The sequence below is a fragment of the Macrosteles quadrilineatus genome, unplaced genomic scaffold (genome assembly GCF_028750875.1).
Source record: "Macrosteles quadrilineatus isolate MER2022 unplaced genomic scaffold, UCM_ALF_1.0 Scaffold_8__2_contigs__length_117827958, whole genome shotgun sequence".
In the NCBI taxonomy this organism is placed as follows: domain Eukaryota; kingdom Metazoa; phylum Arthropoda; class Insecta; order Hemiptera; family Cicadellidae; genus Macrosteles; species Macrosteles quadrilineatus.
In genome coordinates, this window is record NW_026542601.1 from 18206485 (window position 1) to 18234177 (window position 27693).

Sequence of the window (27693 nt, forward strand, 5' to 3'; positions counted from 1 at the left end):
TGATTGCAAAACATCTAGCAAAAATCAAAACGGCAAAATAAATATTTTTTTTGATCCTCCAAATTGAAAAGTCCAACCGTGTAAAATCGCAAGACCTTGGGGGCCAATCAATTCCCAATGGAATTTGATACACAAACAACTATAAACATCTATGCAAACGATTTTTACAAGATTAAAAAACTATGTAAAAAATTCATTTAAATTTATAGAAAGCGGGTTTATTTTAAGTTTAAAACTTATGTGTAGTGAAAATTCTGTTTCAATAAAACTATAATATAAATTAAATTAATTTATTATTTGCAAACAAATACATATACTCGGTAAACTTATTTTTGAAACACCCTGTATTCGTATACTACTATTTTCAAAAGTTTCTAAGCTTACGGAGTTGGCTGTGTCGTTCTCTGCTAAAAGCTTTGTCATTATTGTTAAGCCTGGGAAACCGAGCATTTTCAATTAACACCACTTACTGTAGGCAACGACGACCTGACAAAGTTCTTATCTCCTTTTACAACTTAAAGCTTCTGCAAATAAAGTAAATAAAAACAAATATTAAATGTATGGAAAAGTAAGTTTGGATAATGTGGTTTACAGTTGTTTTATGTGCAACTTTTAAGTATATAATTTTTTAAAGTAGAATCAATTTAAGTAATTCTACTTTTTTAAAACAATATTTGTTTAATTAATATATTAATACAATAACTAATAAACAACTATGAGTATTTCCATGCTGTAATTCAAGCGAAGATTACTGAATTACAATAGGGGGTTTTTATACATGTTAACCCTTTCTTTCCAATGATCTAAATTTGAATAATGATTTTAAGTGAGATTCCTGATTTAAAATTTAAATTTAAAAATATCATTTAAAATCTATTAATTTAAATTTAAAATATCATTTAATTTATTTTAAAATTAATTCATTTATTTTATTTTTAGTGTATGTATTTTATTCTGAAATAAAAACATTTTACAAGATTAGATGAATATTTTGGCATAATACCTTACGGTGTCATTCCGTTTCATAGTTTTCCAATGATCTAAGTTTGAATCATGTTTGTAATTTATTTATACAAACATAAAATGAGTCAAAACGTATTTTTCTTCTTATTTACACCAAATTAATATAAAAAAAACTGTGGAACTTTTTTTACGTGTACATATATTCATGGGAAAGAAATGGTTAAGGGACCACTTCGTACCTAAGAGGAGATATGCTGCAAAAGTATATTATTTAAATTTACCCATCAATATCTAGTAAACAGAAAAAATTAACGAAATTAAAAGCCTTTCTCATTTGGTTGTATGGATACCTATTACGTATGAGAATGGATACAAAATAGCAATATTTACTGAACTTAAGTTGTCTGTGATGGTTTTTTGCTGATAATACTATAATAATTTGAATATAAATTCTTCGCTGCCTTACTATACTATACTGCCTCATTAAAGTAAAAGTTAGCAACATATCCATTTCCATACGAAAAAAAGTGTTAGATATCATTATACTTAATGTAATTGCTATGAAGAATATTCCTATTCTAAACAGTGCCAAGTACAAAAGAAATTGAGACAATTTAATTACAAGGGAAAAGTATTTTACTACCCAGTTTCCTCTTTTACCGTTTAATCAAACGGAATAATTATTCAGGACACTCTGTAAACTTCCTTCACGACTTTTGAAATTAATCCTGATTTGTTTAACATCTTGTTTGCTTTACATCTTCCAATGTCATAGAACATGAGTTATTTGTTATGAACGTTTGCATTAAAAGATATTCTGCTATCGGCAAGGTAAATAAAGCCAAAATACGAAGGTTAAGCTAAATTAGAGTTGTTTTATTGAGTGTAATTAGGTTAATAAACCCAATAAAATCAATAAATTTACCATAGCTATGCGTTACATTGAGTAGCTAACCTAATAAGCATGTATAAGTGACCCCCATTTATGTACACAATACTCAATAAAACTAGGTGGTTTAACGAACTTAGATAACATACATGTACTTACTAAATATAGGTAAACAATAAAACTGCGGATTTTTTCTCTCTCTCTAAAGTTTTTCTCTCTGTAAAGTTTACATGAAAGACAGCATACCCTGTAAAAAATTTAATTTATTAATTTTTTTTTTCAATTTCTTTTACTAGTATAAGTTATTAAAATTATAAACATTTCTAAGGAGGTTATTTTATCGAATACCGTACCTAAAGCTTTTGAGATTAGCCTAGCTGATCCGTTTTTCACTTTTTTAAATCGTACTTTTATTAAACTATTACGTTTTAAGTATGATTTTGAAGTTTGTCTTATGTAATAGCACCAATAATGCTGCGACAATAACATTTTTACACCTACCACATCAAGCAAGAGGTGTGTAGGATATAACTTCCAAAGCCACTATTATTTACCCAACTAATAGCAAACAATTTAAAATGGAAACTAATGAAAATGAAAATGTCAAGGCAATAGCTGGTTCAGCGGTTGAAGCAATATTTTATTAGACACAAAAAATTGAGCCTCGTCCAAAAACTCATTGATCTTATCTAGGCTTCGACAATTTAAAACCTATTAATTAGCAGTACGTTTACTTTTTGAGTAAACGGGGAGCGAGCTGGCATAGTGGTTAGAGCGTGGGACTTCAGTCCCTGGGGTCCCGGATTCGATCCCCGCCAAGTCACCAATGGATTTGATCTTAGTGATAATGCCGCAACCCCTAGGTCTAGCCTGAAGTAATGTGAAAAACAATCCCAGGTTCGTTCCTAACGTTCTAGGACAAAAAAAACCTATTGAGTAAAAAAATCAGTCTGTACCAACAGCTAACAACATTTCCCTTTTTTGGAGGTTTCACTCAATTTATCCTGTTTATTTCTAAACAGTAGAGTCAGGTAGACAATTAAGCCTGGAACCTCTTTTTTTTAAATTTTCAAACCATAAAAAAATACAAAAGTTCACGCTTGCTTACTGGTGATAGTAACAAACACATCTGCCTAATTACGAATCGGATAACCCTTTTGGGTGACGATCCACAAGGAGCCAGACAAAATTCTTAAATAGCAGCATAGGTCGAGTTTGGTATCAAATTGTCCGTTGGTAAAATACAATCCCACAAATCCGAACTCAAACGGACAACCAAGTCAAAAGTGGCAGCTACTGAAATATTTCTTTAATCTGCCATTTAAAATTTCTGGACGGCTGCTCTTACCCAGCTAATATTTTGAGCTCAAATTTGCGACATTGTATTAAACTAATAAATACCTTTAATGTGATGTGCATATCGACCTATACCTACGTTTATGATTTTCATTCAACTTCTAGCGGACGCCTCACAAATAAGCATTACAAATTCAAGGAATATTTAAACAGCTGTCATTTCTTACTCCATTGTCCGTTTAATTTAGTGTTTGTGGCATTTTATTTTACTAAGGGAGACCCTTAATTTGGTACCAAATTTGACCTATGCTGCTATTTAAGAATTTTGTCTGACTCCTTGTGAACCGTCACCCAAAGGAGTTATCGGTTCGGCAATTGGAAAGATTCGTGCGTTACTATCACCAGTAAGCACGTGTGAACGTTGGTATTTTTTCTATCCTGTTTAAAAATTAAAAACAAGGTTTCAGACTTAATTGTCACTCTGGAAGATAACAACTTAAAGTTTAGGTATGATTCACTAATAACAGCATCCACTTGATCTATAACCCCACGATTTCAATACCCGCCTTTACTATATTCACATACAAAGGGGAAAAACAAAAAAACTAACCCACCTCAACTATGTAAGCTCAAATTCTTCCTATCATCCTAATTTATTGAAAAAATATATACTTTTATCATATACAGTGTGTAAAAAATGTCTCCCCCCCTATTTATTTTTTTTATTTTTTAAAATAATGAAATATCGTTTGGGGAGTGATAGTAACATAACGTGAAGTTTCTTTTGACATAGTTAAAATTTTTGAATTCCCCCCCTAAATGGGGGGTAAGGGGGGTAACTCAAAATTTTTTAATGTAAACCCCTAGCTTGTGACACCTCATTTGAAAGAGCATTAAAAAACTAGGTAAATGGTGAAAACTAGAAATTTCTATCTAATTTCTAACCGGAATTACAGCCAAAAACGCTCAAAATACGATATTTTTGGGAAACTCAAAAATGTAATTATTGCATACACCCTTTGAGTGATCCCTCATTTGAAAGATAAATAAAAATCAGGCCAATGATAAGGATTAATAATTTCTAACAGGTAATTAGATGGTTTTTTATGATTTTTACAAACAAACTAACCTTAAGTGCGAAATAACAGTAGCGATGTTGTGTTCACCAAATAAATTCACAGCAAATGTTCAAACTGAAGTCCTCCTACTTCCTGACAGTAAAATAAACGAGACGTGAACTCTTCCCTCACGTTATGGAATGTTTCCTCAGTGATTTTTCTGCAGGCTTCAACAATCCTGTGTCTCAAGTCTTCAATATTCTGTACGGGAGTTTTATAAATTGTCGATTTAATAAACCCCCATAGAAAAAAATCCAAAGGTGTTAGATCGGGGGACCGTGCTGGCCATTCTATCCGGCCACGCCTGCCAATCCACTGACCATTCAGTTGTGTATTTAGAAATGCTCGGACCTGTCGATGAAAATGAGGGGGAGCGCCATCCTGCTGGAAGTGAACAATATCTTCATCAAACTCATGTGGATGTTGTGCAATAACTTCCACTATGGCTGGAAAAACCGACTCTTGAAGCATTTGCAAATAATGTTCTCCATTGAGGTTGCCATCGATGAAAAATGGTCCTAGGATATGATTACCCAACATCCCAGCCCATACATTTAATTTTTCTGGGTACTGCGTTGAGGATTCTCGGTAAACATGGGGGTTTGCAGTATCCCAGTATCTGCAGTTATGTTTATTGACAGTTCCATTAACAAAAAAAGTGCATTCGTCTGAAAAAGCTACATTATACACGAAATGTGGATTAGCTTTGATTAGTTCTTCCATTTCTTCGCAAAATTGAAGTCGACGGTCTGGATCATCGTCGTTTAATGCATGGACAAGTTTAAATTTATAAGCGTGAAATTTATTTTTCTTTAAAATATTTCGAACTGTTTGATGGGATAAGTCACACAGTGTAGCAACTGATCGAGTCGACTGCTGAGGATCCTCTACAAATTCTGCCACAACTTCAAATTGTGTTTCTTCGTCTAAAGATGTTCGGCCTGATTTTGGAGCATTAGCTACGGATCCAGTTCGTCTGAACTTGCCAATTAGTTCCCTCAAATATTTTCGACACACTGGTCGATCAGGATGTGCTTCGTTGAATCTCCTTTCTGTCTCGTGGTAGTTTTCATTCGAGGCACCAAAAGTTAAAACCATTTCCACCTTATCGTCTTTGCTTCGAGCCATTATTAAAAATTTCTAATAAACTTTTAACAAAAAACTAACTATTGAATAAAGAAACTAAATTAAAAAACCTGACTAACTAAATAGCAACAAACTAACAATTAATTATTAACCTTAGAGAATTTTAATGAACAAAAAAGTCTTTACAGTTATCAAATAGTTACATAATTGTTATTATTAAATAGAAATTGAATTTATGCTGCAGTACTGACCTAGACCTGTCTGTAACAGCTCATTGACAGAATGAGTTGAGGAAACCCATGCCAGGGCAAACAGGGAAAACCGGCTGAGCAAAGGTCATCTAATGAAACAAACTCATGTTCACGAAAATTTCTTATTGTAATAACCTTAAATTTTTAGTTTGTACTTGCTCTGTTGTGGATAACCAATACATTTCATTTTCACTTTTTTTCAAAAGATGTTATTTTGCACTTTTGCAATAATAAAGAAATAAAAGATTTTATTAAAATAATAATTTATTAGCTGTAGAAATTTTTGGCTGTAGGAAGTAACAGTTTTTTAATTTAATAACATAAGCCTGATTTTTATTGCTCTTTCAAATGAGGGGTCACTCAAAGAGTGTATGCAATAATTACAATTTTGAGTTTCCCAAAAATATTGTAATTTTGAGCGTTTTTGGCTGTAATTCCGGTTAGAAATTAGATAGAAATTTCTAGTTTTCACCATTTACCTAGTTTTTTAATGTTCTTTCAAATGAGGTGTCACAAGCTAGGGGTTTACATTTAAAAATTTTGAGTTACCCCCCTTACCCCCCATTTAGGGGGGGAATTCAAAAATTTTAACTATGTCAAAAGAAACTTCACGTTATGTTACTATCACTCCCCAAACGATATTTCATTATTTTAAAAAATAAAAAAAATAAATAGGGGGGGGGAGACATTTTTTACACACTGTATTTGAAGCAATATAGCAGACATCAAGCAACAGTTAGTGTAGGTGTAGGTGTGGGGTGGGTGGGGGGCTTGCTGCGCCTGTACAGTACACTCACCACAGTGATGACGGCTCAGTGTCGTGCGTGGTGTGGTGTGACGCAGTGCTGTGGTGACGTATTAGTTATGTGATCGTGTCAGCCGTGACTCCATGGTGGACCCGCTCAAGGTCTTATGGGTGTTGACCAACAGCACGTATCTAGGTAAACTTTCATCTGATGATGTGAAGCTATTTTTACAGCATATCTTTGTAATATTAGAAAAGCCAGGAAATAGAACACTAGCAAAGCAACTCCTTTGTATTCCCCCAAAACATAAGGATTTATTACTTTGAAAGTATGAATAGTATTTACTAAATTACTTCGTACGTTAAGATAGTTTTAAAAGTTGTTTACAAAGTTTGGCCAGTTATACATTGACTTTTAACTGAAAAAATATTTTGAAACTCTCTAAAACAATTAAGGAGTAATGTTAAACTTTAAGCAGGTCAAGCAATTGAATTAATTCCTATATTGCATTTCATATGTGCATATTTTATTAGTTATAGCGTAACTAAGGGTTTACTGCTTCCTAGTAAGAAAACCAACAAAAACCTCGTAATTTATTTACCCTCATAAAATTTTTTTTTATTTTTTTTTTATGTAATAATTCAATTCCTTTATAGTTCATGCACTGATAATAAACGTATAGTATCTTAGTTTCAAAGTGGTTAATTAAATGCAACAAAATCTTTATAACAAAGGCCTCACATTCCTTATCACATATTAGACAATGTTTTTATTATCTATTTACACCATATTTCAAGTGTATTTTTACACCATTTATTATGACATCGTTTTAAAATGCATTCAATACATTTAACAACATTATATTTTACTTATATAATACATAGGCAGTAATGAGTAAAAATCGAACAGCGCTTTATATTGGAACACTGAATTGGGAATTCCTGTTGGGTCTGGTAATGAATGAACTTTATTATAAACTAATTTCTTAGTGACATCTTTCATATAAACTCAGATCAAAGCAACAAGATTGTCAATATTGCTTTTGGTAATCATTTGTAAGTATTTCATTAGTAGTCATTTTGGTAGTGGTTGAAGTAGCACTTGTAATATTTTTTGATACTCGAGTTTGAAATTCTGAATAGTATTACTTGTGTTTTCTTGGAGAGGAAACAAATTGATAATAAACAACTCAAGTGTATAACTACGTGTAAGTTTTTTTTACTTAGAAATTTAAATTTAAGAGCACTTAAGAAATAAGAAACGTTTCTGGCTCATATCCATTTGCTTTTAAGGGAATTGGATTGACTTGAAACCAAAGCATCTAATATACTCAAAGGTTTTGACATTTTCTATATCTGCTTTGATATGTTCGACTAAAGCAAAATTACTATGGAGATTAATCAACACTTGTACAACGGTTTAAAAGAATTTTTAAGAATATTTGTATAGAAATAAATTACAACTTTTTATTAATATAACCAAACGGGGTGTACTCTATTCTCTCGTGGTATAATATAGTTTAAAAACGTTGGGTTTTGAAGTTATCTTTGCAAAAATGCTCATAAAAATATAGCTGTTTTACGTAAAGGGGGTATTACAAATATAGCACTAACTTAATGAAAAATCAATTAATACTATCAATACATGCCAAAATAGTCAAATAATACACCCTATTTTTACAAGACACTAAATATATTTACACATTAACAAATCAAATTAATATTTTTTTTATTTATACAATGAAAAGAACGTAAAGAAATTTGTTTGAAAAATCTTTTACTAAGACTGGTATATTCAATATAAAACATGTCAATATTTTATCCTCTTGTCATTTGAAAAAAAGGCAAATTAAAAAACTGTGGTATATTTAAATAATATAGAACCATACAAATGCAATTGATTTAAAAGGTTACCTAGAGCACTATTAGTTTATACTACTTCTTGTTTATGCAGTTACATAAATACAATTATAGTATAGCACAGGATTATTTAAACAATATTATATAACGTGATGCATTAAATGATTTAATATGAATAACATTGTGGAAATAATTATATCCGTAATAGGTAATAGATTATTCCCTGAATTATGGAGTGAATAATGCAAAAAATGTGCTCAATATTGATTGTAGAGTCCTTTGTCCCTGTTAAGATCTGTTCTCAAGTAATAGTTGTTGTTCGGCTGTTGGATTGGTAACGTGTATTCATTTAAATCAGATTAACAAAATGCTAGGTAGATTTAATGAAGTTATCAAATAAAAATTTCATATAAATAATCTTTTTACTTATAATGAGGTAATTATCAGTTATTATTATAATTTATTGCAGCTTATTGTTTTGGTAAACATTTCTTGCATTTATCTGAAGACTTGATGTGATTGTCTTTGTTTAGTTAAGACCATAACAAAATATATATTGTAATAGTTAGAAATAGTTTAAAAAATATATTATTATCTTAGTCAAAAATGTCCCTTTACCTTTTAAAAAAAGATGTGTATAGGGTTTACTCATCCACATATGTAGAGTGGAAATGAAAACCGGGTTAAGTGCCAAAAACATCTTTTTGAGTTATTGCAAAAAATATCAATAAAACCATTACTGTTAATTTTTTTATACCAGATTATTTACAGTAGCTACAACAAAAGATGAGTAATCATAATTTTATGAAACAACTCTTTTTAAAAGTCAATAATAGAATTTATAAATTTTTAAAGTTACACATTTGAGACAAGGGGTATGTCCATAATCATAGTGGTGAAAAGCGAGCTAAGTACATATACTTCAAAACCATAAAACGGGGTATGTGCAGAGTTAGTAAACATAAAAGATTCTAAATATTTTAACATTTCAGACGGGTAAAATATAAATTAAACAAAATAATATTGAAATCAAGTTTTATTATCATAAAACATCATAAAACCCGTAAAAAACATGAAAGGGTAAACGACAAATGTGTTGGTTTTAGGTATAAAAATTTAACAGTTAACTCTCTGTAAAAGTGTTTACATATTCTTCCTTCAGAAATGGTATCATATTCTTAAGTTCATATTTCTTCTCTTTTTTTCATTTTGTTTATAGCATTCAAGGACTTGTGGTAGGTGTTTCAGAGCCTCTAGCTGCACATTTTCTTTAAAACTTTTATTTTTTACATGGCTCCAATGCACTGAATGTTTTTTTAGGACGTCTCTTCTTAGGATTAACTTCTACTAACTCTGTATCACCCATTTTAAGTATAAACTCACGTGAACACCTCTACCAAAACTGCCGGAACATTGCATAGCCTCAAAATGGGTTGTAAAGACGCTTGGCACATAGCCCGGTTTTCATTTCCTCAGCTGATGAAGTTGACCCATGCGCATTCTAGTGGCCACTGTTTAAACGTCTTGGAGCTATTGTTTTGCAGATAACCCGCTTTTTAACGTAGTGGGCTTGGCAGATAGCACACATTTTGACACTTAACTCATTTTTTTATTTTTTGGCACTTAGCCCGGTTTTAATTTCCACTCTACATATATTTATCTTTTCTCCAAACAAACATTGTTTTGTATAAGTTATTAATAATTAGGAGTCAAATTGATTCCGTTACTAATGATAATCCCTTTTTAACTCATGCAAACTCAAGATTTGATAATCAATTAGTAAATTTATCGTTTTTTTTACCACAAACGTATGTTTAAACTTGTATACGTTTTGATAATCTATACATTGACAAGACATTATTTGTTTGAAATTAGTATGTAGTGTTAGTAGTCTATTAAAACGTTTCTGAAAAAGTAGAGCTAAAATAAGAGTTTGTAATTTAAAGTTTGGATTCTAAACTACCTTAAAATAACTTTTTAATTAATCTTTATTCCAAATATTAAATGATATTGACTGACACATTCAACTTGGACAATACCCGCATAAACTACATTCATCGATTTAATAGTTAAAGTTTTTTTCAGAACGAACAGTGAAAAGAGTGATAGACCGTTTTATGGAGTAACTCATCATAATCTATAAACGGTGTCTAGAATTTAATTATTTAAAACTTTTACTTACATGCAAACAAAGTATTAAGTATTCATAATAACATTTTAAATGTATAGATTTTTTAAATATTGATTATTGCACAGGCTCTTTTCAAATTTTTTTTGTATGTATATGCAACCCTTAAGATTAAATTTTGAACCAATAACCTATGGGAATATCAAACATCGCTATATGAAAGGTTGCGATGTCGGCTACTTTATACTCGTCTGATCAAAACAAAGATGTTTCTGACGTGGTTTGGGCAGCAAAATATCTCTTTTGAGGTTTAATAAGGAAATGTCATGTTCTATGAAACAAGCGTGCTGTGTTGTAATATGAAAAGAATGGTATTGTGTAAAAAGGGAACAGTACTACACAAGGATAATCGAAGTTTGTATTCAACAGTGTTCTATAAATATAAGTTGTAAGCTCTCAAACATAACAAACCTATCAAAATAACAAAAATTTATGAGACTATTTGGGGGGGGGGAATTATCAGTAATAGTTTACTGTGTTGTTTTAGTAATTATTTACTATAGTCAGTTTATTTAATAAATTTGTTAGGGAACGGTCAATATTTAATTTTGAGGGGAATTCAATCCACAATAGAATGCATATGAGCTTTTGTAAAGTACATTAATTACATCTGTGATGCATAGTTCTTTAAAGAATAATAAATGAAAGAAATATTAGTTAAATACCACTAGCATTCTTTTACTAACCATATGACATAAACCGAGCCTGAAGAAAAAACTACTAAACAAATTCAAATCTTGTGCAAGAACCCTATTCTTGTAATCTTGACTAGCCTTATACATCATGTTTGTGATGGATTGGTTATTAGTTTCTGGACCAATCGAATTGACTAATAAACATTTTAACCTGGTTATTGTTAACACACACGTGTTATTTTAAAGTATATAGTGTATTTTTACGAATACAGCTGGCTTGTTCACATATTGAGCAAACCAGTTTAGAATGTCAGTTAAGGTCAGCTGAGTTAAAGATTTCTCATGGTGGAGTTCGTTACAAATGTTGAATAGTACGGAATACTTGAAACATTGACACGAAAACAAAAATATAAATAACTACTTCATGCGTAATACGGCGATGGTGGGGGGTTGCAACTGTCAAGTTGGGCGGGCCTTAATTTTACCAACTGACCTGAGTCAGGTATTCGGGAATTCCTGAATTGCGCCAACTACTCCAGGGAGCTACGCGATTCGTTCATTAATTGCACCAAGTGGCGGCCCTCTTTGACTGTATAATTGAGTAGGTCAGGTTAGGTTAGGTCAGGTAAGGTTAGGTTAGGTGAAGATATGTTAGCTTTAGTTAAGTAAAGTTAGGTTAGGATAGGTTAGGATGACACGTTAACAAGGAGATTCCTTCTGCCGTCAACTAACCCCTACTGGCTTGGGCTTGGAGCAACTAGGGAATATTTTTGGGGCCCTTAATTTTAGGGCTTGGAACTATTAAGGAACACTTTTTCGCAATTAATGCATGACCGTCAAGTGTCTGTAGCAATGTACCCAACTCCCACTCTCATAACCCTCATCCGGTCCTTTTCATGACCAGCTTATCATAGATATGATTGGCAGCATTCTAAATTATTATAAACTCAGATGATGATTTATCATTAAATATGTTTGCTACCTTGTAAATTTCGACAAACCAACAGTTTTTATTATATTAAAATTGCACTATTTTAAAATTATTGTGTATTTAAGTATCAGTGGGACGATAAGAGGGGGTAAGCGTAACTTGATTGGGAGTTTCTTTGCCATATGTTCTTTAAAACCAAGCGGAGAATCATCTAGCCTATGCACAAATCTGGACAGTTCCAACATTTTGCACTTTGTTTCAAGAGTAACTAGGTTATTGAAGCATTTTTAGATCCCTTCAATTTGAAATTAACAAATATTTTTACAAAAGTTCTTATATTTTTAAAGTTAAATTGTATTTAGTTTATTTCTGCGGACTACACTTGTTGGAAATAAATTATGATGCTTAGCAATAAGAATGTAAAATCCCTCTTTGTAACCGGTAATGTTCACCCAACAAAGGATAAACAATTCCCTTTTAATATATGCAAAACACAAGATGAAAGGTGAGGTTATTGGGTTTCAGTCGTTTGAGAGGAAATTGCTATAAACCAATTCTGAGCATGGGTGGAAAACCGTAATAACGCTTGGTTCATAAAATATTAGGTTTGTAGAATACTTTTTATACAAAATATAGTCTTATCATTTAGGTAAAAAAATTAATTTAAATTTTTACAAATAATAATGATTGCATTTAAATCCATTAAAGAAGGAGGGTGAAAGTAAATCCACTTTACAAAATAGTCATTTTGAATGTTTTTGCAGATTTAATGAAACATTTGTGTCCACGAGTTTTAAAAGTTGCAAACGTGTTCTCAGTCAGCAATTTCAGATCAGAGGGAACGCTGGTTGACCTCTGGGTTCTGCATTCCTACATTAATTAGGGACTCGAGAGATAAAGGTTAAAGTATGCTGCGTATATTTGATGTGTTTGATAAAAGTTGACGTTTGTATTTTTGTATTCCTTTGAAAAAGTCTACTCGTATATTTTACGTTACATTTAGTTAAAGCTTTACATTCCATGTCGGTTACGGTAAGTCTCTTGGTTTGATAATGTTTGTAAGCATAAAACAAAAACAAAAAATGTTTTCTAAACAGAGTCTAAAATAATAAATAAGTTTCCTGGTATTGAGATACAATTGCTATAAATTCCCTTTTTTTATAAATACTCACGAAGAATAAATTGTGTAATAGTTATTTGATGAAAACGTTTAATACTAGGCGGTATTTATGTTTCTCTTACATTTATTTAATGATAAAAATAAATCTTTTAATTGATGCAAAATATTAGTTTTAGCGGTTACCTATTAACAAAGCCCCTTTTAAAAGGTATCTGTCACATCATTTGTTAAAACGAATCAATGATCTTTCACTATTACCATACATAAAACGTTTTTGAGCGGAGCGAAGCGAAGCAAGCGAAGCTCTTATACTACACTCCTGCTTTTGTTTGCTGAAGTGATCTGCACCAAATTTAGCACCATAGTAACCATAGTACCAATCATAGTAACCTCCCATGGTCGGGAAGGTATAAATCTGAAATGGTACAAAGCGGACTTAAGGGCTTTTCCCTAAGTCAATTAACACTTTTAGAAATTTAACTTGAGCCTTATTGGTTGATTGGTCGTCGTGACATTATTTGTGAGATAATAAAAAGGTAAACAAGAGTCGTAACATAGTCTTAGTCAACGAATCATCAACAAATGCCATGCAGAGAAAAAGGGAAGAACAATCGCATTAATAACGTTGAGCGTAATTTACTACAAAATGAATAACCAATAAATTACAAGTGTCACCGGAATAAGGCTGATGCACCATCGACTTTAATCCAAATAGCCATTCCATTTACGTGAACCAAATATAGGCCTAAAATTGAGTTTGGAACCTGCAAGTAGACATTCCACTGACGTGAACCATACGTACGATTGGCTTTGGATATAGCAATTAGGCACTCCAATTATGTAAATCAAATGAACCATTGCTTTGGGTCCTGCAAAAAGACAATTATATTACGTAAACCAAATGTACCATTGAGTTTGGATACTAAAAATGGGCTTTTTATTTATGTCAAATGTATCATTGACTTTGAATACTGCAAAAAGACGTTCCATTGAAGTAAACCAGAAATAAGCCTACCATTGGCTTTGAAAACTGCAAACAGGTATCTTATTTATGTGAACCAAATGGAACATTGACTTTGGATACCGATACTGCAAGTAGATTTCTCATTGATGTGGAACAGGTGTACCGTTGATATAGGATACTGGAAGAAGACAATTTACGTCAACTAAATGTACTATTAGTTTAGATACTGCAAATACACAATTCGTTTAAGTGAATCAGGCGTATGATTGACTATTGATGCTGCAAATAGGCATTTTATTCATGCGAACCAAATGTATCTAAAATAATGTAATCTACTAAATGTATAACATTTGACACTACAAGTAGACACTTAATTTATGAGAACGAGATGAAGCATAGACTTTGTTTCCGGCAAGTAGACAATTCATTTACCTGAACCAGGCTTATAATTGACTTAGAATACTGAAATTAGTCATTACATTTATGTGAACCGAATATACCATTGACATTGGATACTCCAAGTATATAATCTCATTTAAATGGAACAGATCTACCATTGAATTTAGAAAAGTATTGGATTAATATGCTAGCCCAGCTCAATAATGCAAGCAGACAACTGCATTATGCACCTAGTTATTAGCAAAATGCCCATAGCTATGTCTAACAAAAGAAGTGTCGGAATCACTTAAAATCACTGGCAAATAATAAACTATGTAGATCTTATTTCGGCTGTTAAAATTAAAATATGTAAGTGTTTTATCTGATGTCTTTCTTTCCATCGATGAGAAAGTTTTCTACAACGATATGTAATTATTAACATTTAATCGATCTTCTAATACACAAGGATTAAAAAGGTTGAGTGGAATCAATGTGGTTAACTGTTTACTATTTATAGAAGTATTATACATTTTCAACAAACATTAAATAATAAACAACGAATATAGTGTCGTACAGGATTTATAATACGATTGTCTTAAAAAGGAAACACTTTTTGGACTAGGAGGGTGAGATATAAAGGCTACTCTGAAATATATCTTGTTCAAAGACAGTTTGAAAAGAATTTATAGCCAGTTTTTCTGTTTGTAAAAGATTTGTAGACGAAAAACACGGGTTATATAATACTTTTTGTTCTGGAAAATTTCACGAGGGCTTACATAACATAGATTAAAAAATATAATAGAATAAGTGGATTAAGTATTGTAAATGCAATTTTCTGTTCACAGTCAGCAAGTTCATACGTTTGGGGGCCACCGACAAGAATGAATATGCACCCTATTTCGAAAAAGGAGTCTTTGAGCTCTACATTGAGGAAAATGAGGAAATCAACCACCCCCTGCTTAGTGTCGCCTCCAAAGATCGTAAAGAAGGTAAGTGAGAAACACCAAATAGCTCTTGTTTTATTTTTGTTCGGATTTAAAGATATAAATTAAATGCATTATCTTAATTGATAATGACTACTGTCAACAGAAACATCCATTGTTAATTGTTTCATTTATAATTATCTAACAAAGTTTACTAAAATTGTAAATGTATATAATGAAAATTTGTTTAAGTTATAAGTACCCATTGAAACGCTGACCTTATGAAAGGTTGATAAATTTTCCTGCATGAGTGCTGCTATTCCAACGATAAACCCTGAAGCACAGACTCTGAGCTCTCTTAACTAGTGTTCATTTCACAATATTTGGATATTGCAGCCCATGTGTAATAAGGAATACTAACGAGTCAAATGTAGAATATTACGTATTGGAGCATTGTTAATTAAAAACATATAAATGTTATCAAAAAAAGTAGTAGTAATGGTTTAGAAACCTAGTCAACAAGGTTAGCATTATTAAATAAAGTTGTAATTTACTGGCCAGGCTCAAATCCCTGAACTTTTAGTCTTGGATCATAAATAACTGTTACTATCGGCACTCTAAATAAGCTGATAGCTTATCTGGTTATAATATTAACCACAGTCATATAGTTTTATTGTCACCATTATTTTTAGGCAATCACAATATCCTAACAACAATGCCTTAACACTTAAAGTAAATATATTATAATAACGATGTTCTGTTGTGAGTTAGGCCTACTTGTTTGAATAAGAGTTTTAATAATTAATTCACTGTATACATAATACTGTGATAGGAATATAGACAGTACCACGGGTAAACTATAATGCACGCTTTCTTTACAAGTACTTGACTACGTATTGAAACTTAATTGCTGTACTTGATAAAAGATACCCTTTCTCCTGGTGTGAAACGATGACCAAAGTTTATTACTAGATTTTAAATACAAATATACGTACTTACATTCTGTTATGGCCATTTTATCACATTTGACACTTGACCTTGGCAACACAGTGCCTAAAGATGTCTCTGTACTCAGCATTTTCTTCTTTAATTCCAAAAGATCTCACGTCTCTCTGGACCTAATCCCACCGTTGTGTTTAACAATTTAATATAAATTGTAGGTATTTCTCTGGGTCTTCTTCCCTCCTGTGGAATTCAGGATGATTTTCAGTTTTGATTCTTCTTCTATTTTTATTACGTTTCCAGCCCATCTAAGTTTACTCCCATTATGAGCTTCTTTATCCAACTCTCTTAGGGCCAGGCAAAAAGTTCTTATTAATATCTTTTTTTCTAATGCTTATAGTTCACTTTCTTCTCTTCTTTTCAGTATCCAGGTTTCTGAGCCACGAAGATATGCTGATTGAATTCTGGTTTTGTATAAACGCAGTTTACATGTGTGGGATTATTTACAAAATATATTTTTTATGTGAGATTTGCCATAGTAAATCCTATGTTTCTTTATAGCTACACGTGTTCGATACGAGATCACTGGAGGTAACATAGGGGGAGTGTTCGCTCTCGGTTCCAAAACAGGAGTTCTCCACCTCATTCGACCTCTCGACTATGAGGCCGTCCAAAGGGTGAGTGTCTGAGTTTTGTGTTTGTTTAACAGCTTAAAGTCAATAGTTTTAAAAACTACAAAGGTAATTTTTATTCCAAAAAGGTTTGCCAGTGTTTTTATATTCGACATTAGAAATTGACACAGAAATAGCAAAACCCACAAACACGTACTGCAGATAAATATGAAATTATTCTTCGATTTTGTGAGTAAATCAATTATTGTTGTGGGTAAATCACAGATGTTTGATGTTTTTTTCTTACTTCCTAAACCTGGTTTTATTTCTTTATCCAGCCACCGATATACAAGTACACATTGAAGTACACACATTCAATTGCACAAATTTAACTCAACATAGATAACTTCATTTTGTTTATAACGTGTACTAAATATTTAGTTCTGTAAATTTCATGTGATCCAAAAATAATAAAGTATAAGAAGGTTTGTTTTTACAGTTAAATATAAATTGTAAAAGAGCTATTGCTACGTATCTACACTATTGTAGACAAATGTACGTAAACCTCGACGCTATCCTAAGTAGATTAGTTTGTAGGCTCAAAATAGACTGCGAGATAATCCTTAAACTTGTTCATCCAAGTAGGTAGGCTTACCATCCAAACTGACTCTTAAATGGGCTCAAAACAGATGCAGATTTAGACAATAGACATCCGTCAAAAAATTTTAATTTACTACATCCTAGACATATTTTTTATGTTTTGGAACTAGCCTAGTTTTGATTAACATTGTTTCTACTGAAGTACGAGCTCCGACTCGCGGCGTCTGACAAGAACACTGCCAGTTTCGCCACGGTCATAGTCCATGTTAAGGACGTGAACGACAATCCACCACTCTTTGAAAGACCAACTTACAGGACCCAGATAACCGAGGAGGACGACAGAAACCTACCTAAGAAAGTCCTGCAGGTGATTACCAAGATTTTATGACTCACACTTGCATGCACCAATTACGTTTTCCATATCCAAACATAAATATTTTTTTTTTAAATACACATACAACACCGAATAAGCTTTTCGCAAATTTCTACTCGAATAAAACATGTAATACAATGATTTCAATCTTGAAAAGATAACGCAGAGGTAAACTTGCTAATTAGTTAACGAGGTAACAATGGGAATTGAATACAATTGCAGTGCTTTCCGAGATAAGAGCACTCATATTTAGTAATAGTTTTTTTTTTTTATTTTTTTTTTTTTTTTTTATATTCCTATAATGAAAATTCTCAGAACAAACTAGAAGCTTTTATTCAATTGCAAAATGTTTCATTGCTTGAATTGAATGATTGCTTCAGAGTAAGCCCATTCAACAAATTGTTGTTATTGGTTATAATTCGTAATGTTTCAGACTCTTCTAAAAGTCGAATATTAAATCGAACTTACTAATATAATACATCAACAACTTTTAAAGTCAACCATACAAGGTTTTTATTTATTTTAAAGAGATTAAATACTAGTGTCTGTATGCTAATTATGGATGATAATATATATATATATATTGTAAAAACCCTTAAATTCTGAAAATGTATTATTTAATTGTGAAAGATTTTTCTCGTCTGTGTAGGTGATAGCTTTAGATGCGGACAAAGCCAGACCTGGTGATGTGGTATATTCTTTGACCGGGCAAGGAGTGGACCCAGACAATCCAATCAACAACAAATTCGACATCGGCAAGACCTCTGGGGAGATCTTTGTCCTTAAGGTCAGTATTACTCACCCTTACGGTCAAAACGATCCGATTCACTGCTTCTTTTGTTCCTTGTTATTGGATCTCGTGATATATCTATAGAATAAAGGGAACCCGAGTTCAATTTCACCAGTAGTTTATTGTCTCTTTAAAATTGATATTCGTGCAATAGTTTTAACCAATTTCTTACTTTGCATGAGGTAAAATTGTTGACGATTCTTAGTAAACAATTGTACACAATTTCATAAAAATACACTTTATCGTGATACTATACCAAAGAATAAACTTGTAATTTAACGACATTGAGACGCAAATTGCTTTAACTTAGTACCTTCTCAAAGACCCTTTTTCAAAGAGGTAAATTATTGTTCTTGGTTCACAAACGAATACTTTCTTCTATTGAAGTTTAATTAGTTGAAAAAGCTTCTTATCGGTTTTTGACGTTGCCTTTTTAGTAAGAATTTCAAGAAATGTGTTTGAGTTGATTTTATTATTTTATTATTTTATGTTTACTTTATTTTACTCTTTAAAACACCTACCAATTTTTAAAGAGTTTTTACACCGAATTCAACCTCAAAAGCAATTTGCAGTCAAAGAAATTGCCAAATTAAGATTCTTTGTGAATTTAACATTTTCAAAACGGTACAAAATATTTTTACTTTTCAAAAACATTAGATTTTCCTTAATTTCGTATATCAAACGGAATACTCGTTTAGTTAAGTATAATTTGTGTGTGTATTCATGTTTTACACTCAGTTTTACAATATATTTTGCACTAAACCTCGAGTACTTCTTAAATTAGTTTATAAATAATAATATAATTCTATATTTTCATTACATTAGTTTACGTCCAAGGTTTATATTTACTTTTATATGAGTTTGTTTGAATAAAAATAAAAAAAAAATAAATCTTGGCCATAGGTAGGCTTAAAAATTTAACTATTTATAGTTGAAATAGAACAGTTTTTGTTACATAAATTATGTTTACATGAAATAAATGTACTGTTAGAATATGAATCAGACATGAACTTAAGACTTTCTGATGATCATTTTCCGTGAAGAAGAATTTTTATTCTTTGTATTATAAAATATAAATTAATGTATTTATTTATATCTGCAGCCGTTAGACCGAGACGAGCCCCAGGGTAAGCCTCAGTGGAGGTTTACAGTGTTCGCCCAAGATGAAGGAGGTGAAGGATTAGTGGGGTACGCTGATGTCCAAATAAACCTGAAGGATATAAATGACAACGCTCCAACATTCCTTCAGGGATTATACCATGCGAACGTGACAGAAAACTCCACTGCAGGTCTGTCGCTTATAAGTTTTATAAATTTAGTCATAAATATAGTCATAGGCCTAGTTTTATATATATTGTTTGATATTGCGTATACTCGAGTGGCATTGTATTATTTTTATTATGTTGGTTGAATATTAGTTCAAGGTCAACTGTGATCACTAATGTTTTGTTTTTATACAAGTTGGCCCCTCCTAGATATGATCAATGATCTGCCATTGTAACAACCAACCAAAATAGGAATCATTTGAGACTTGAAAAATATACAAATATTTCCTATCTTAATATTATTAAACGAATCTTACGATTATATATGATTATTGGTGACTATAAGTTGGTATAAATACCTGTAATTATGCGATCCAGTTTGTAGCTGAGTTGTTACCGGGTTTAACTGACATAGGAGTCATCATCTGGCAATTAAAGATGTATCTCGCTTCATTCGGAGGCTATAACTTGATGATAAATAAATAAACAAAACACGAACACGTACACAAACATCAACATGAACATTTAATATTTAAAATACTGAAACTGTAGGCCTATGGGACACGACGTGATCAGGTGGGAGATATCCCCCACTGAGGTATATCTAGGTGTTCGTGGTTTGTTTATTTATTTATTATTAATTGATGACCTTCGAATAAGGTAAGAAGAAATCTTTAATAGCCTAATGATGACTATGTGCGTTGAAACCGGTTGCAACTCAGCTACAAGCTGGATAGCATAATTGCACGTATTTACACCAATTTATGGTATTTAAATGCGATCAGGAGGCAAACATTCAATACAATGATGTTCTAGGTGAGTTAGTAATGACAATGAAAGCAGTGGATTACGATGACCCTGAAGAAGGAGGCAACGCCGACATATTGTACTCAATCGAGAAGAACGTTGTCGAAGAGGGAACTGGTTTGCCAATATTCGAGATCGACCCTCTAAGTGGAGAAGTACGCACTGCCGTGTGTTGTCTGGATCGAGAGAAGACTCCAGACTATGTAATACAGGTCGTAGCTGTAGACGGAGGTGGGCTTAAAGGTAGGTAAATTGTAAAAAAATAAATGTAAAATTTTTTTATATCATTATAATGTTCCCCAAATACTTGTTGCAGTAAAAAAAAGATATTTTAAAAACTCTCGAACCTCAAGTGTGATTTTCACTAATAATTTTATAAAAAAAGTTTTTTTAGATATATATCTCTAAATACAGTAATAACGTAGGCTATACAATAAAATAAGTCTTGTAGTAACTGCAAAATTGGTAATCCCTATTCCCTATACTTTAGTGACCCTTTCAAGATTAACTCCATAAAAGTTCGCAGATATTATATTAAAGTATATATTTTGCCATTCACTGAATTTCTAATACATTAGAGCTACGTCATATTCAGACCGACGACTGTTTGAAACTTGACACTTAAATAGATATTTTTTTAATTCATATTTTTTATTTAAAGTGTATTATATGTTATATTTATTTTTTTTTATTTCATATATTTGAACCCTCTCCTGAAATGTCACAGTTCAAATGTATTAGTGACTGCAGTATTCTGTAAACTATATAGTTTGTATGATTCGGTTTGTATGAAAGCTTAGTTTAAAAGAACAACTACTTTCCCATCGGCTAGTCCTGTAATTGTGTAAGGATATTATTTGATCTAAAGTAAATATAAAACCCGTGTTCCTATTTAATATTTCAAATGTGTATTGATACTCTACTTATAATTTCATCTATAACAACTAATTCATTAGTGCCTTTAAGTGTATTTATAATTGCAGACTACGACAGTGTAATATGGGTTTTGTATACATGTTTTGCTAGTTTATATGAAGTTAAGAAAGTTATAATAACATTATTTTTATGTATACATAATATATTTATTTATTTATTCTACCGGCGGAGCCACTAAAAAAGTAAGACACATACGTTACTACGAGAACTTACTTTGGTATGTTCACTAAAAGAGAGAGTAGCCAAGGTAATATATCAAGGTATTACACACACTGGGGATGAAGAGATATCTGCAGTAATATAGCCTATTACATCAGCCCAGCAATCGAAGATAGTCCGCCTGTTTTATTGGGGATTGGCCAAAAGTTAATCAAGGGTCAGTCTTTGACCTGATTGGGCAGAAATCTGGCAACGGAAATCTTTTAACGTCCGTCGGTCACTTAATTGCACCCTTTCACATACATCAACCTGCATTGCTCCTAAAACATACATTATTTTAATAATAGTTTTAAACCGTAGAATACCACATACATGATTATTTATAACGTAAAATTTACTCTGGGAAGTAACTATTTATTTCGTAAAAGTTGACACCAAAACATTTTACAAAAGGAAAAAAACCACTTGAAATTATTATATAACAACCCGATTTTGCACACTTTGTAGCTCCACTTAATAAGGTCTTCGTAAAAGGAAAAACAAACAAAAAACACCGCCACACTTACAATATACTATAAATATTAATTTAATGATATAACGTTTTTTTAACAGTAACCACATTTTCCCCCTACTCAACTGTAATGGAATAAGTTACCAGTTGCGACAATCATCAGGAATGAACCGAAGAGAGAAAATTATATTGTATTGAGCAATATACTCTAACTTAATAACTCTATAAACAGTTTATATATTTATAAAAAAGCTAACCCATTGTACACACGTGTTCCTGTAACAAATACCTGCATGGATACCAATATTTTCTTTTCTTTTGTTAATCCAGGCACTGGGACAGCTTCCATTAGAGTGGCTGATGTAAACGACATGCCGCCAAGGTTTGTGAAGGACGAGTGGACCACGGAAGTGGACGAGAGCGATGGTGAACATCTACCTGACCATCCTGTCCTGACCGTCACTGTACATGACGACGACGAGAACAACGACTTTTACTACAGGGTCAGCACTAGGGGCTTTTATAAACTTATTTAAGGACTAATTAGATATTAGTGTGTAAAAAGGGTATGGTCAAAGCAACCTCTCTCATGGGTGAATCGTGAATTTTTATTTTAAGAGTACTTAGTGACTGGATGTTCTAACTCATAAAAAAATTGAAATACTACAAAAACAATTTTTATCTCACTAGATATTTAAATAACAATAACTTTTGTATTTGAAAAAAATATTTTGAGAAGGTAAATAAATCATCCGCGAATATTTAAAATCAACAAAACTAGCATTGCTCTTATGGCGGACAAATCCAAGATGGCTGTCAGCTTTCATTGACTGTCACAAGAAAATTGCAAAACTACAAAGATAATTTCTAATTCCACAGTACCCAAGATATTTAAATTATAATCACTTTTGTATTAGAAAAAGTATTTTTGGATGATATTTAACTCTTCAATGGCTGTTATGCAAGATAGCCGGTATCATCCAAGGACTATTATTACATTAATGAAATGTCTTTTATTAGAGAACGTAGTCCTACGGACTAATTTATGTGTTGGCTCGAATAAAATGTAATGGCAATCAAAATGTTAAAGGGGTTTAACATGAAAAATAAAGTGGTTTAAAAAGTGCCTAATGTAAAAGTCAACAATGTAATTTGAACCAGCTCAATTTATAGTTAAGCTCATTAATCGGATGAATAATGAAATAAAAAAAAAAACTATAACTCTCTTATTGTTTACAGCACAATTTCTAAACCAATATCACTGTTTCAGGAGTGTAATACAGTTTATAAACTTACTAAACATCTCTAGGAAGGTGTTTTTTGCAGGTAGTAGACGGCAGTGGCCCTGGAGCAGATAAGTTTAATATGAGTCGCAACCCAGACGGCACGGGAGCCCTAAGGGTGGTGCGACCTCTGGACTACGAGGATCAAGGGAGACACGCTCCCCTCAGGTTCCGGATACAGGTCAAAGATACGGTATGTCTAAAAGAAAGTTATTATGATGCATATGATGACAATTAATTATGTATTGCTCTTTAGGATTATTTTACCACTTCCTCCTGCATTGCGCTTAAAAAAACCTATTCGTAAAAGCAAAATCAATTAGTGTGTAATATATTGTGTACACATATTCATGGGCCACATTCAGAAAGTAGTAAATATATTGGTGGGAGTATCGTAATGATGATACTAGGTACTATATACGATTTTTTAAATCAATATTGTTTGAATATAAGACAAATATCAATTGTGTATTTTGTTTATTTTTTTTAAAGCTGGAATGGTAAAGAATATAAAGAAATTACTATATTTCGCCCAAACCTAGATAACTATACCACGTTATATTTTCGCGATTTTTTTTATAAAATCCTTAGATGTTGCAATTTTCCTTTTCAACAACAAACTAACCATTATTAATCCTAATTATTTTTTGTAAGCAGGCTTATTTTACTGTATGTGTAGTAGCTAACTTAGGTTCTTGTTTGGCTAATGTTATTATATAACTCGTATATCCATGTATAATATATTTATTTTCATAAAAAAGTGTTGGATAAATAATCAACAAAAAACCAATATTTGGCTTTGGATACCGTTTTAATGCGACAAAATTACTTTGAATCAGTTGGTAAAAATTAAAAGCTGGAAAATAATTCTTCTCTAAAAACGCACCATAAGGCATTGCAAAGATTTAAGGCCAGTACAAGTTTAGTTTCCTGTCTACGATATTGATATTTGTCCTCCTAAACCACTACTTCTCTAATCCTATCAAAGTTTATGTAAACAATTCTTCTGTATGGTTTATATTTACATAGGGCCAAGATTCTCCGGATGACCCATATCACTCGGCGTTTGCGTGGATAAACGTTAAACTGCGAGATATCAACGACAACGCCCCTGTGATTGACCGGCTCAACGAAAAAGTGCAGGTATAAAACAGAGTAATACACGTCTTGTAATAGTCAATCACTCATACACCAAAATATTATTTAAATGATCAATTTACAAATAGTTATGAGGATAAAAAACGTGTAACTTGATAAAACGTGATAAAAAAGGTGTATATATTATTCAATTATACATCTATCTGTTTGGGTAATTTTACCATTGAAGTTTTACCATTCACTGTTTCTGTCATATTAAATTACACCTTACAAAAATGTTATACAGCTAAAGAAATCTTTACATCTACATTGACCTTTAGGTGGAGGAGGATGCGAGGGTAAGCACGATTCTAGAGACGTTTAGAGCACGTGATCTCGATCAGCGAGGAAAGAGCAAAGTTGTGTTCACTGTGGATCGATCCTCGGACCCCAGAAGACTGTTTGCTGTGTCTCATGATGGTGTTGTTACCATACAACGACCCCTAGACAGAGAAACCTCCTCCAAACATGTGGTAAGATTTTGAAATTGAAATCGTTAAAATAATGAGGGTGGTTTGGTAAATAATTATTTTCTGAAAAACTTATGATCATCTCATCCGGTTAATTGGAGCAAACTTGCTTGTCTTTTCAGTGTCTATACAGCTTATATTGCAAACAATATCTAGCCTATTGAAGGTAAAAAAGGTTATTTAATGGTTTATAAAGATTTTGTTAGCTGATATATTCCAAGGTTTAAATAATAAAGGTGCCTAGTTCAACTATAAATTAAGTCGATCTAAGGCCTGGACACCTCTCGTCATCGACATATTAAAAACATCTTTTGACAAAAAGTTCGAGACTAGGTATGGCTGGGTTTCTTTAAGAATGTTTTTTAAACAAAAGTTATAGGTACAGGTGTAAATAAAAATTAAATTAAATAAAAATAATTTTATGATGTCTTAAATACTTATACATTTATTTTATTACATATAAAAGTGCAAAAAAGCCATAACTTTGCTATACAATAAAATTATTGAATTTATTTTATTACATATAAAAGTGTAAAAAAACCCATATCTTTGCTATACAATAAAGTTAATTGAGAACTATTAAATCTATTGAACAAAACATAGTTGAACAAAGGTTTTCTGGCTGCTGGAACTGGTGTAGTTGTGTTAAGTGAATGAATTGCCATTCAACTGCTAATGGAAATAAATGGTGTTTACCCGCAGTGCATTGCTTTCCGTCTCATAAGTTTAAACTAGATAATTCTAAAAAAAACAACCACCATTTTCATTTTTGGAAATTTATCATTATTAAGGAATCGCAATGTGCATTTTCTTATTATTTGTATAAAATAACTTTATTTGTTTTGTAGGATTTACAAATCATGGTAATTTTTTTAGTTTTTTTTTGTAGATAAAATACTTATTTGAATATTTGTATTTGTATAACAATATAAAGTTTCAGTAAATGTTGGATAGAAGGTTTGAGTATTTACTTATATATGTGTTTTATAAATGCAATTACAGGTATGTTTAGACTACAGAACAAAATGTGTAATCTTTCTATAGCTTAGGCACTAAAAGACCAGTTATATCCAATTTATCAATGTTTGATATGAAATCCTATCCTATAACGAGTGTACGATTTGAAATATTAGAAATTCGCAGTTTCAAAATATATGACAACCCATTAACATTAATCTAAGGATATGCAAGTTTTTTTAATAATATTTCAAACAAATCTTAAAAAGTAATGTTTATTAGCAATGAATCAAAACTAATAACTATTCATTACAGATAAGATTGATAGCAGTAGACGACGGCGTTCCACCCCTAACATCAACAGCTACCCTAACAGTGATAGTCGTGGATGTCAATGATAACGCTCCTACCCTGGACCTCGACCCGGACTACGCCCCAGTGGTAATGGAGGGCGAAGCTCCAAGGGCTGTGGCTGTGGTTACTGCCGTAGACCGCGACAACTACACGGCAGGGCATGGACCACCCTTCTCCTTCCTGCTGGACCCAGCTGCTCCTGAAATTGTCAAGGCGTCCTTCAAAGTGGATCAGCAGCTTAGTAAGTAACTTACTTAATTAAACGTACAGGAAACTGAATTGTTGTATAAGTAAAGCATTAAGTTATCAGAATGGAATTCCACTTACTACTTCGGTATAGTAGAACTTTGCTCTTTACGAGATTAGAAGTTATTTTTAGACAGAGTGGGATGGAAATAACTAACTACGCATGTTTGTAGTAGTCATAGATGTCATCAACCTATGTTCTAGAAACTATACATCAAACTGTAAACTTAAAAATGTTGTTATATGATAGTGCACAGTGTGTATAACTATGTACATATTTTTTCAATACAAATAGTTAAATACTTATAAAAGCTAAACAATAAAAAATATATGAAATTGGGATTTTAAAATAAATTTTGTATACTGCAGTGTTGAATTGAGGACAGCTAATATAACCCTATTTTTTAAGTAAATTTACAATTTTTTATGCAATAACTTCTCCCAAAGTTTTTTCATCGTACGGATGTGATCGGAAGGAAGCGTTATGTGTATAGTCTACCATTATCATTCTTACAATTTTGATCATATTCAGTTTTGTAAAAAAAAACTAAGAAATATCTACTCTTAAACTTCAATGTATTGTTTGTATAAGGTGGCGTAAACTCATCTGCAATAATAACTTCTCTCCGCACTTTCGATCGTGAGGAGCAGAAGCAGTATCTAGTGCCTATACTTATACAAGACAGCGGTAGTCCACGCCAGACGGGGACATCTACCTTGACGGTCGTCATAGGAGATATCAACGACAACTTTATGTCACCTGGGGAAAAAGATATTCTAGTGTACAACTACATGGTTAGTGAAACATTAAAAACCCTATTTTATCTCTCAATTATGTTATAGAACTTATGAACTTACGTTGAAACGAAAAAAGTACAATAAATTTTTTTTTATGTACAGGATAT

The 27693-nt window shown here is 31.9% G+C and overlaps 1 protein-coding gene across 1 annotated transcript in view; it reads left to right on the forward strand.

Moving 5' to 3' along the window:
• The first annotated feature begins 6430 nt into the window (after positions 1–6430).
• The window catches only part of LOC128999298 (neural-cadherin-like), a 42168-nt gene continuing 20905 nt past the window's right edge, over positions 6431–27693 (forward strand). The window contains exons 1-13 of the mRNA XM_054425715.1: positions 6431–6544; positions 15270–15413; positions 16851–16966; positions 17703–17867; positions 18523–18660; positions 19766–19952; positions 20745–20978; positions 22672–22844; positions 23668–23817; positions 24654–24767; positions 25043–25234; positions 26504–26783; positions 27381–27583. Of these exons, the coding sequence (XP_054281690.1) occupies positions 6493–6544; positions 15270–15413; positions 16851–16966; positions 17703–17867; positions 18523–18660; positions 19766–19952; positions 20745–20978; positions 22672–22844; positions 23668–23817; positions 24654–24767; positions 25043–25234; positions 26504–26783; positions 27381–27583 (2148 nt within the window). The 5' untranslated portion in view covers positions 6431–6492. The remainder of the gene's footprint in view (positions 6545–15269; positions 15414–16850; positions 16967–17702; positions 17868–18522; positions 18661–19765; positions 19953–20744; positions 20979–22671; positions 22845–23667; positions 23818–24653; positions 24768–25042; positions 25235–26503; positions 26784–27380; positions 27584–27693) is intronic.